This window comes from Poecilia formosa, unplaced genomic scaffold (genome assembly GCF_000485575.1).
Source record: "Poecilia formosa unplaced genomic scaffold, Poecilia_formosa-5.1.2 Scaffold360, whole genome shotgun sequence".
NCBI classification, from domain to species: domain Eukaryota; kingdom Metazoa; phylum Chordata; class Actinopteri; order Cyprinodontiformes; family Poeciliidae; genus Poecilia; species Poecilia formosa.
Window position 1 is genome coordinate 59,898 of NW_006800299.1, and position 10,739 is coordinate 70,636.

Consider the following 10,739-nt stretch of genomic DNA (forward strand, 5'->3'; position numbering starts at 1 on the left):
GATGCTGTGGGCCTGTTTCTGTTTCACCTGAAGCTCAGCTGGTCAGAGGGACGGATCAGAAACTAAACCACAGAGAAGAACTGAGCTTCACATCGGGAACAATTTAGACTTTTACTGAGTCAAACATCAACAAACATGAAGCTCAGCAGACAAACACACAGCTGCAGTTCAAGTTTCAGCAGATTTTATTGAAGGAAACTGATTTGGAAAAGAAATATGTTGCCTGACTTTGTTGCTTTTTGTTATTTATATGAATTATTGGCATTTTCATCCTTAAAATACCAAAATTTCCACTTTACTTTATAGTTTGGTCCATCTGATGATGTAACTTTTAAATATCATATGATTGATAATTTGTTCACTTTCTCAGTAATAGACTTTTTATCAAATCCTTTTCCCTTTTACTTTAGTTAAACATGTTACAGTGTTTCTGATCTTCAGTATAATTTTGTTCTCTGCTCTCTGATTGGTGGATCTGTGACTCGTCTTTAGATTATTTTTCTCTATTTGGCAGAGAACAGCAGATCATTGATGACAGTTTTTCTGTTTTATAAACAATTTAAACTGTATTTTCTATCAGTAAATTTAATTTTACATTCAAACTGTAAACCCTTAAACAGCATGCTCAGTCTGCTGCCCTCTGCTGGTGGAAGCTAAAATCACCACCAGACTCACCACACCGGTGTTTCTGCTTCCTGCGTGTTTTAATCTGTTTATAATGTTTTATTTCTCTCTACAGGAGGGCAGATGAGGAGCCGAACTGGAAACCAGTAAAACCCAAAGATGTTACAATATAAACACAAACTCCATGTTTACAGGAAGAGCTCAGTTCACACAGACTCACTGAAAACACCGTCATTCATAAACTGGATTCAGAGCGAAGTTCATTTACACCGTGGAGGAAACAGATCAGATTCATATGAACATGTTTACAGAAAAATCATCAGAACTTTAACACTTTGACTCTGGTTCTCTGTGTTTTCTTTTGTTTTGTCTTTGGGCCGGTTCTTGTAGTTGGAAGAGATTTGTGTGAAAGGCTTCACTGTTCTGCTTTCTCCTACATCTCCCAGAATGCACCTGGACATGTTCGTCCTCATATCCCGATAAACCACAGAGGAAAACAAGTTAACTGTGTTAAAGAAGCGACTTCCTGTTTTCCGGGGCCTCCCTGGCAGAGTGTTATCTGATTGGCTGACAGAAGAGGCCCCGCCCCCTCCTCCAGTTTTCTCCCAGTTAGACTTTTGACCCACTCCTCCCAGTATCATTCTGGTTCTGTGCGCTGGTTTGGTTCAGCTCTGAACAGGAGCGGCTCAGAAACACACAAACACGCAGTGTGTATGGAAGCCCATTACTGTCAAAATAACAAATTTTAGAAAAGAAAATAAACTGTACAAACTCTGTTTATACAGATTTTCTTTCTTGTTTTGCTCAGTTTTAGTCCCTCTTTGCTTCAAATTCACCTCATAAAAACAGAATCTCATCTGAACCTGATTGTTTCAGATGGAAGGTAAATTAAACTTTTTATCTCTTAGAGTAAAGCTGGACCTCTTTCATTAATCTGATGGAAACCTTTCCAATGTGTATTTTATTTTATTCAGTCAATTTAGAGGCTTTCCACAAGACAAAAACACACAATGCTGAAAAATAAATTTAAATATTTAAAACCCTGTAAATGCACGATGATGAGATGTAAACCAAAATGTGTAACAGAAGATTTTTATACCTTCACTTTTTATTTATAGATGCAGCATTATCGAATTTAAAACAGCAGAATATTTTTCTAAAACATCTTTCAAGGGAATTCTATCAGAGTCTGTGGAAACTCGTAAAAACAATAGTCATAATCACATGTTTCAGAGGCTCAGAGGGACTCATTCAACCAGTGGGTAAAATCCAAGGCACCACGAGGAAACACCTGAGAGAGGCAACAGGGAAATATTACTAGAAATGATCTCAGAGAGCAGACTCAGAGTGGCGCAGAGTACCACAACTGGCAAACACTCAGTAATCAAATTGCTGGCAGCCCACTCCTCATATACTCCTAGATGATTAGGTGATAGATCACAGTGCAGCCTCTAGGCACCATCTAGTGGATGATGAGGGAAGCAGCAGGCAACAGAAAATCCCCACAAAGCAAAAACCCTGGTTCCCAACACAATGAGTGAAAATTTATTAAAAATAGAAACATAAATTTACTTGATCTTTGGATCAAGAGGAAAATTTTATAAATGTCGACACAAATGATTCCCCGTATGCTGCATTTCATCAGAATTCATATTAATATTTTACTCTTTTCAGTTAGACGTCTAAGGATGGACGGACGGACGGATGGATCAGTGTTTTTATTCTATTTTAAATCTTCCCTTTTTCTAAATCATTTTAATTTAATTTACAGATTTGGTTAATTGGCCTCAGCGTTATTTTTGTCCCTTCTGGTCTTCCATACAGTTGCTGACCCGCCCCCTGCTGCAGAGACTGGACGGAGCAGAAACATCTGGAGCAGCTGCTGGTTTCTGAGTTCTGCTCTGCGACCAGGTGAGAATCTGTCTGTCTGTCTGTCTGTCTGTCTGTCTGTCTGTCTGTCTGTCTGTCTGTCTGTCTGCATGCAGGCTGTAGTTCTGGGGAAGTTTTCAGCTAACGTGTCTGCAGCTGCAGCCTGATCTGCAGCAGGAACAGAACTGTTTTTGGGTCAGAACTTCTCAGTCTGGTCTGTTCGATCTGACGTTTTACTTTCAGTTTGTTTCTGATCAGGCAGTGAAAGGTCAACCCTGATCTGGTTCATCAGACATTTATTTGGTCATTTTGACTCATTTTCTGCAGTTTCTTTGCATCTGACGTCAGAAACCTGAAGCGAGTTTCTGCTGAACTGAACCGAGTTTGGTTTGGTTCTGAACTTCTGGTCCGAACCGGTTCAGCCCAGCAGAGATTCTTTACTTTACTGATCCAGAAAAAGATTGACTTTCTCTTTAGTTTGACTGCAGCTCCAAACATCTGCTTTACTTTTTTAATGGGGTTTGATGATTAAATATAAAAACAGGAGCAGCTTTACTGATAAACTTCAGGCTGAATCATCCAGCAGCGCTGAGCTCAGACTTGATTCTCTCCTCAGGTGATTAATCGAGTTTCTCTCTCTCATCCTTTCAGCCATGTTTTCTCTGGCATCCCGGTCGCTTCGCCTCAGCGTTGCTGGTTGCCAAGCAAGCCGGTGCTCCTTAGCAACGGTCATTTCCGGCAGCAAGACGTCCAAGTAAGTTATTGGAGCAACAACCGTAAATCAGGAAGACACGTTTTGTTTGAACCTGAACTGTTCCTCAGAAACCTGCAAAGTGCTCTTTATGCATCGCTGGAGAAAAAAAGTATTCAGACCAAATGTAAAATATAACTTTACTAAACTTTCTGCTTCCATTGGATTAAAGTTAATTTCTGTGTTGCCGAGATGGAGAAAAACATCAACAAACACATTAAATCAGCAGCTCGATTCCAAGACAGAGAAATATTTTATAAAGTAAAAGTAAACCTCAACGTTACACCAGCCGACTAGTCGAAAATCGTTCACAGCAACTTTCAGACTTTATTATCTATAATCACTTCAAATATTTACAGAAACCCGCTTAGACAGAAGTTTATTATGCAGAAAAAAAACATCCAGGACTTTCAGCAGAGCGGCGACCTTCAGGCACTTTGACCCGAAAAGTTGCACAAAGTTCAGTTTGACTTTTTCTTCGAACATTAAAAACAGAAATTTAACTTTAACTAACGTATGAGTTAAATTACTACTTGATGTTGACATCATAAATTAAACTTGTTATAAGCGGATCGGCTTTGATTACAGTTAAATTCAGCAGCTGCTGCTTCTCCCTGATGCGCAGCAGGAAGATCCGCTGATTCAGCAGCGGCTCTGACTTTGCGGGATGAACTAATCGACTAGTCGATTAGTTGGTTGAACCCCTAAAATCGATCATCAATCACTTTAGAGAACTACAGCAGCAGACCTACAGTAGAACGGCTGACAACGAGAAGAACCAGGGTAACGGTCTAGTCAAAGCCCAGAGGTCAGCAGGAATTAATGGGATCAGGAGAACAAATGTCTGCAGAAATCAGAGAAGCAACATGGACCAAACCGCTTCCAAGAAACTTCTGAGTCATTTCAGCTGCTGGTTCTGTGGGGCGGTTCAGTCCGGCCCGCTCGGTTCGGGTCGGGTTCACTTCCCCCTGACTGTAGCGCCACCTGCAGGTCAGATTCTGATTCTGGATCTGTGTGCAGGTTGGTGAGGGAGCGGCTGAAGAACGACGTGGAGAAGATGAGGAACCAGTTCTCTGGGTTCAGACCCGGTCTGGTGGTTCTGCAGGTGAGACGTCTGGGTCCAGAAACAGAACCAGTTCAGAAACAGAACCGGTTCAGAAATAGAACCGGTCCGGTCTGAACCGGCCTGAACCAGCTGGGTTTACAGCAGCTGGTTCTGTTCTCAGAGCCGGACCGGTTAGACTGACCAGAACCTGCAGCGGTTCAGTCAAAGATCAGCTGCAGGTTAATCACTAACCTGTGTGTGTGTGTGTGTGTGTGTGTGTGTGTGTGTGTGTGTGTGTGTGTGTGTGTGTTCCAGGTGGGAGACAGAGACGACTCGAATCTCTACATCAGCTCCAAACTGAAAGCTGCAGCCGAGGTGAGAAGAAACTGAACCAAAAATAAACTTTTATTTACTGATAAAATGTCTAAATTGTTCCTTAAAGGATCTATTTTTATGTTTCTGCTCAAATCCTGAATTTTCATGTAAATTTAATTCAATAATATTTTGCCTGAAAATGCTGCCCTCTTTGGTCGGAACTGTGGTACTGCAGTCTAGGTCACAGCTGAGAGAGAGACGGCAGAGGGACCGGCGCTTCACATGATGCCGTAAAAGTCTAACGGAAAACCGTGCCGTTTATAATAATAATAATAATAATAATAATAATAATAATAATTAGATTTTTTGTTGGTTATTTATAAAAATGAACCATTTTATTTTTGTCACTGTTTTTTGTTGTTTTTTTTAAGTTACTCGACTTAAAAACAAAAAGTTGCTCTATTTGTTGCTAGTCACTTCTTTAAAAAGTCACTAAATTCTTCGCCTGTGACTTTTTAAATAAAAATAAGTTGCTAGCCTCGCCACTAGTGACTATTTTGTAAAAGAAAAATAAATAAGAAATCAAATCAAATTGTCAGAGGACGGCGTTATGTTTTCTCCTCTTGGGAATCATCTGTTTTCTTTATTTTTCCCAGACTGTATCAGTTGTGTTTCTGAGGATCTGATTTCTTTCGTTGTGTTGAGACTCAACTTTAAGCTCCAGAGCAGAAACTCAGTTTATGACTGATGACACAAAACAGTCAGAATAATCTCTGGTTCTTCAGAACTGATTAACTAAAACATTTGTTGACAAGTTTAAGTCTCAACTCAAAGTAGAATAAAGGAGAATATGAAAAATATCAGATTTATGTCAGGAAGATGTTTTTATCATCAGTTTACACTGAACTTTAATATTTATTTAAGTTCTCCTGCTCGCCCACTAGAGGGCGCTCTGCTGCTGTAAAATCACTGGTTGCGGTGGAAAACAGAAAGAAACAGAAATCATCTCATATCTGAAAACTTTGGAGACTTTTATGAATATTGGAGCCTTAAACTTTATCCTGAGAATCTTGTAAATGTTGAACTGGATGTTACTAAACAGAGTTTCGTTTTTCCTGCAGATCGGAATCGAAGCCAAACACATCCGGCTGCCGAGCTCAGCGACTCAGGAAGAGGTCAGAGGTCGCTCGTGTTGGTGACCCCAGCGGTGAGGAGGTGGTGACGACTTCCTGTCGCCCTGCAGGTTCTGCAGAGCGTCATGGCAGTCAACCAGAACCCGGCGGTCCACGGCCTGATCGTCCAGCTGCCTCTAGACTCCGCCCACAAGATGGACACCGACCTCATCACCAACACCGTCTCCTCCGACAAGGACGTGGACGGGTCGGTTCTGAACCGGTTCTGATCTCATCTGCAGCTCCACTGGAGCCTCTCCCATTGACCCCGCCCTCCTTTAGACTTAGACCGGATCGACCAATCACATGCGGTTTCAGGTTAATTGGTTAACGAGCGTTAGCTAACCTCTGTTTCCTGCTCCTCCAGGCTGAGCTGCATCAACGCAGGAAAGTTGTCTCGAGGCGATCTGAGCGACTGCTTCATCCCCTGCACCCCCAACGGCTGCATGGAGCTCATCCGGCAGACAGGTGGCGCCACGCACACACTCAGTCAGGCTAATGAAGAAAAGAGACAAGCTGACGACCTGAGTGAACACAAAACAATGATTTAAAATGAAAATGTTATTTATTAAGTTAAGAAACTCCAATCCAACTCTGAGGAAAAGTATTCACACCCTAAACCTGATAACTGGATGTTTCTTCCTCTGCGCCAATTACATATCGTTAGCATGATAGCTGCTAATGGGTCTTTAGCATCACAGTGGAGGAAGATTGACTCTCTCTGCTTTGCAGAGTTGATTTATTCTTTGGACACATTTACCAGCATGAACAATCTGTTTAAAATCTTTCTACAACATCTCAGTCAGATTTAATCTGGGTTTTGACTAGACCACTGCTAAACTCTATTTTTGCAAACAGTTCAGATTTAAACTCAGATGTTCATAAACTTTCCTTCCTTGTCCACCAGGCAGACCTTCTCCTTCTAGATCTTCTGCTTTTCTTAAAATACACTATATTAATAATAATTATAAGAAAATTTGTTCTCCACTTCCTGTCTTCTAAAGAGGCAGAATCCCACAGGGAACCAATACCAGGGCTTTATTTTGTCATGTGACTTCAGGGAAGCCATCTTTAATCTCTTTCCTCCTGTGATGTCACTCATGGACTTCCTGTTTCAGGCGTGTCAGTGGCAGGTAAACACGCCGTCGTCATCGGTCGCAGTAAGATCGTCGGCGCTCCGATGCGCGACCTGCTGCTGTGGCGTCACGCCACCGTGACCACCTGCCACTCCAAGACCCAAGACCTACCTGAGCAGGTGAGTCACAGACTGACCGCTGACAGACCGCCGTCTGTCTGCGGCGGTTCTGACCCCGCCCCGCCCTGGGCAGGTGGGCCGGGCCGACATCCTGGTGGTGGGGGCGGGCCGAGCCGAGATGGTGAGGGGGGAGTGGCTGAAGGTCGGCGCCGTGGTGATCGACTGCGGGATCAATCACCTTCCAGGTTCAGTAGATCCACTTCCTGTGCAGCTCTGTGGCGGGAACACCAGGCTGACCTTTGACCTCTTCCAGATGAGACCAAAGCCAGCGGGAAGCGGGTGGTTGGTGATGTTCACTACGCGTCGGCCAATCAGAGAGCAGGATTCCTAACGCCGGTTCCTGGAGGGGTGGGGCCGATGACGGTGGCCATGCTGATGGAGGTTAATATTAATAATGACATTTTATTTATAACAATGAAGAATTATCAGAATAAAGTACATCAGTAAGAACATCTTATTTCTGATTCAAATTTAATTTTAGTTTTCAGTCCAACATTTAAACAGATTTAAATAATAAATAATTATAATTCCTGCAGCTCGTCGTTTCCTGGTTGAATAATATTAATATCTGTTTTCTTTTGTGGTTCATCAAATATTTATGTCAAATCAGTATGTTTCTGTCTCCTGGTTTGTTTTTTATATTTTTTTTGTATGTTTTGAATATTTTCATCGTGAGTTTCTTCATGTCTGAACCTTTCAGAACACGGTCCAAAGCGCTCAGCGGTTCCTCCTCAGGTCTCAGTCACTCAGGTGAAAATCTGACAGGTAAATAAAACTGAGATGAGAACCAGATTCAGATCGTCGTGTTTTATTATAATTCATCTATTTTATTCCAGCCTGTTTGATGTTAAAGTTTCTCTGTTGTTGTTTTTCTGCAGCTCAGGATGAAGTGAAGCTCCAGCTGCAGCTTGGATCCATTTTTTATATTTTATTTTATTCTGAAACTTTCCAACCTGCAGCTAAAATATGTTTAACCAGAAATTATGATAAAAATGTTTACAATAAATAAAACAACAAAACCTCAGAGCTGAGATTCGGATTCATTCATCCTGTCAGAAACCAAAGCTGATGTGGTTTTCTGGTGTAGATATCAGTAGTCAGTATGTTACCTAAAGCCTCGTCAGACGGTGGCTCCTGAAACAGATTTCAGCTTTTTTTTCACTTTCTAAACTTTCATCTGCTTAGTTTTGTTTCTTATTTTTACTTTAATATTTTCGTGTTAAGAGTAAGTTGTTCTTCTCTACAGTAGCCACATGCTTTTTAAGATGCACCTAAATACGTTTTTCTTAATGGAATCAAATACATTTAAAAGCAAAGACTGTTTAATAATCAGACAGAAAATATTCAGAAAGAGAAAATGGAAAATAACAGCTATTATTATTAATGTGTTAAATTTCTACTGTAATTTAATGTCGCTGTTTGCACCTGGTGTAACTGTCATTTAAAAAAGAAAAAGCCTCTATAATCCAAAGTGGAGAGTTAATGAAAGCAGCTCTGTGATTTCATCTGAAATGATTCAGTTTCTATTTGAGGCTATGATTTGTTCCTAAAATCTGATAAATTCTCTGTTTTGTTTCGGTTTGCAGACAGAATTAAAACGTCTCCAGCTGAACCTGATTGATGACTGTAATCAGTTGTCAATCAGGCTGATTGATCAGTGATTGGAACCTTCAGGGCTGCAGATCAAGATTCACATTAAAGATTCTGAAACATGAAAACAGAATCTATAGATGTTTTTAGTTCATATTTCTGTTATTAACCTTTATTAGCATCTGCATAAATAAAATATTTCCCTTCTGATAAACATGCAGGATTATTTCATAAACTTCAAACATCCATCCTGCATCCATCCATCCATCCATCCATCCATCCATCCATCCTGCATCCATCCATCCATCCATCCATCCATCCATCCCTCCATCCATCCATCCATACATCCATTTTCTTCCTCTTATCCGGGTCGGGTCGTGGGGTCAGCAGCTTCAGTAGGGAGGCCCAGTCTTCCCTCTCCAGCCTCTTCCAGCTCCTCCAGGAACCCCAAGGCGTTCCCAGGCCAGCAGAGAGACATCGTCCCTCCAGCGTGTCGACCGGTAAATCGAGAGCTTCGTTTTTCACTCAGCTCTCTCTTCACCATGACGGACCGGTACAGCGCCCGCTTCACAGCAGACGCTGCACCAATCCGCCTGTCGATCTCCTGCTCTCTTCTTCCCTCATTCGTGAACAAGATCCCCAGATACTTAAACTCCTCCACTTGGGGCAGGACGACCCCCCTGACCCGGAGAAGGCTCTCTACCCTTTTCCGGCTCAAGATCTTGGCCTCGGATTTGGAGGCACTGAGCCTTCAAACATCTGAAGAAAAAAATTAAGCAAACGTCAAAGCTGAAAATCTTTTTCCACTTAAACTTTTCCCTGTTTTATTGGATCTTATGCTACGTGACTCTTTGTGCAGCAGAAACCAAACCCTGAACTCACCACACCCTGTGAAACACGGTGGTGGCAGCATCATGCTCAGGTCCAGATTTACAGCCTCTTAGCATCAGGCGGCTGCAGCAGATTCTGGTTTAATGTTGAAGAAATACGGAAATATTCACAGGGTGTGAATACTTTATACAGGAAGAACATTATGTTGATGTGTTTTGCCCAGAGCGTCCGTTTCCATGGAGACCAGGTGGGTTCCTGCTGCGGGTCGGAGCCCGGACCCCGGGGCCGGTTGGGCTCATTAGAGCGGCTCCACTTGTCAACAGCAGGAAGTTTTCTTTAAATAGAAACGAGCTGAGAGAAACTCGGCTTCTTGTTTCTGTCTGGGTGAAATAATCTGGAAAGAAAGAAAAACTCATCTGGATTCTGGGTTTTACTCGTTTCCTGTCGATTTTCCTTCGTCTGTCTGGAAGTTTCTTCTGTTTCCACATCCAGCAACCAGGATGTGATAAATGAGGAACAACGATCCTGTAAATCCGACGTTCTACCAAGAGTCATTTCAGGAATACAAACCTGAAATGTTTATTAACTTTATTATTATATTTTAGTTAAAATATAATATAATTCTAATTAAAATGTTGATTAATTGACAACTGTCAATTAATGATCTGACATATTTTGGAATCCAAAAAACTTATTTAATCATAATAATATTTTTGTGATGTTTTTGTTTTTGGATCATTTCTTTGTTGTTTACCTAAATCCTACCTCCTGTCATTATTTTATGGTTTAATCTTTATTTGTGTATTTAGAAATAAGTTTCTCAGATTAATTAATTAAATAAATATTGTTGATAAATAACTATAAAATGTAAATAAATAAATAAATAACCCCACCAAAGAAAGAAAGAAATAAAAAAAAATATCATTCAAAGCAAACTTAATTTATTTATACATACATATTTACCTAGACATACTCGCCCCTGTCATTTGTATACAAGAACATAAAATTAAAAACCATGAAATGTAAGCAGTTAAAAAATTAAGTCCCTGAAATATGTAAATAAAACACCATTATGAAATGAATAAACTGAGTTTGACAAAATAATTTCCTCATAAAACCAGAATTTTTTAAAAAGCATATCTAATGGGAACTTTTATTTATAATTTATTAATAATAGTTCTCATTTAATTAATAATTTGTCATTCTTCTGTAACCAGGTGAAAAATGGGTACATGTCAAATGTATTTTGTAAACCATGTTTTGCTTTGATTTCACCGACTGGTTGTA

General features: G+C 40.7%; 1 protein-coding gene and 1 long non-coding RNA gene across 2 annotated transcripts in view; both read left to right on the forward strand.

Moving 5' to 3' along the window:
* The first annotated feature begins 2,453 nt into the window (after window positions 1-2,453).
* LOC103153702 (C-1-tetrahydrofolate synthase, cytoplasmic) lies at window positions 2,454-8,055 on the forward strand. The gene is made up of 12 exons (XM_007574716.2): window positions 2,454-2,535; window positions 3,145-3,247; window positions 4,265-4,349; window positions 4,605-4,664; window positions 5,726-5,779; window positions 5,848-5,984; window positions 6,144-6,244; window positions 6,895-7,031; window positions 7,105-7,216; window positions 7,285-7,412; window positions 7,732-7,796; window positions 7,910-8,055. The coding sequence occupies exons 2-11, from the start codon at window positions 3,147-3,149 to the stop codon at window positions 7,783-7,785; spliced, it is 969 nt and encodes a 322-aa protein (XP_007574778.1). The 5' UTR covers window positions 2,454-2,535; window positions 3,145-3,146; the 3' UTR covers window positions 7,786-7,796; window positions 7,910-8,055.
* A 187-nt stretch (window positions 8,056-8,242) lies between these two features.
* LOC107833306 (uncharacterized) overlaps window positions 8,243-10,739 on the forward strand; it is a 3,227-nt gene continuing 730 nt past the window's right edge. The window contains exons 1-2 of the long non-coding RNA XR_001659030.1: window positions 8,243-8,256; window positions 8,762-8,763. This is a non-coding gene — a long non-coding RNA (uncharacterized LOC107833306). The remainder of the gene's footprint in view (window positions 8,257-8,761; window positions 8,764-10,739) is intronic.

Coding starts and splice junctions, on each gene's coding strand:
- LOC103153702 (XM_007574716.2), top strand. CDS start 3,147: ATGTTTTCTCTGGCATCCCGGTCGCTTCGCCTCAGCGTTGCTGGTTGC. Junction 4,350..4,604: donor CCGGTCTGGTGGTTCTGCAG/GTGAGACGTCTG, acceptor TGTGTGTTCCAG/GTGGGAGACAGAGACGACTC. Junction 5,780..5,847: donor GCTCAGCGACTCAGGAAGAG/GTCAGAGGTCGC, acceptor GTCGCCCTGCAG/GTTCTGCAGAGCGTCATGGC.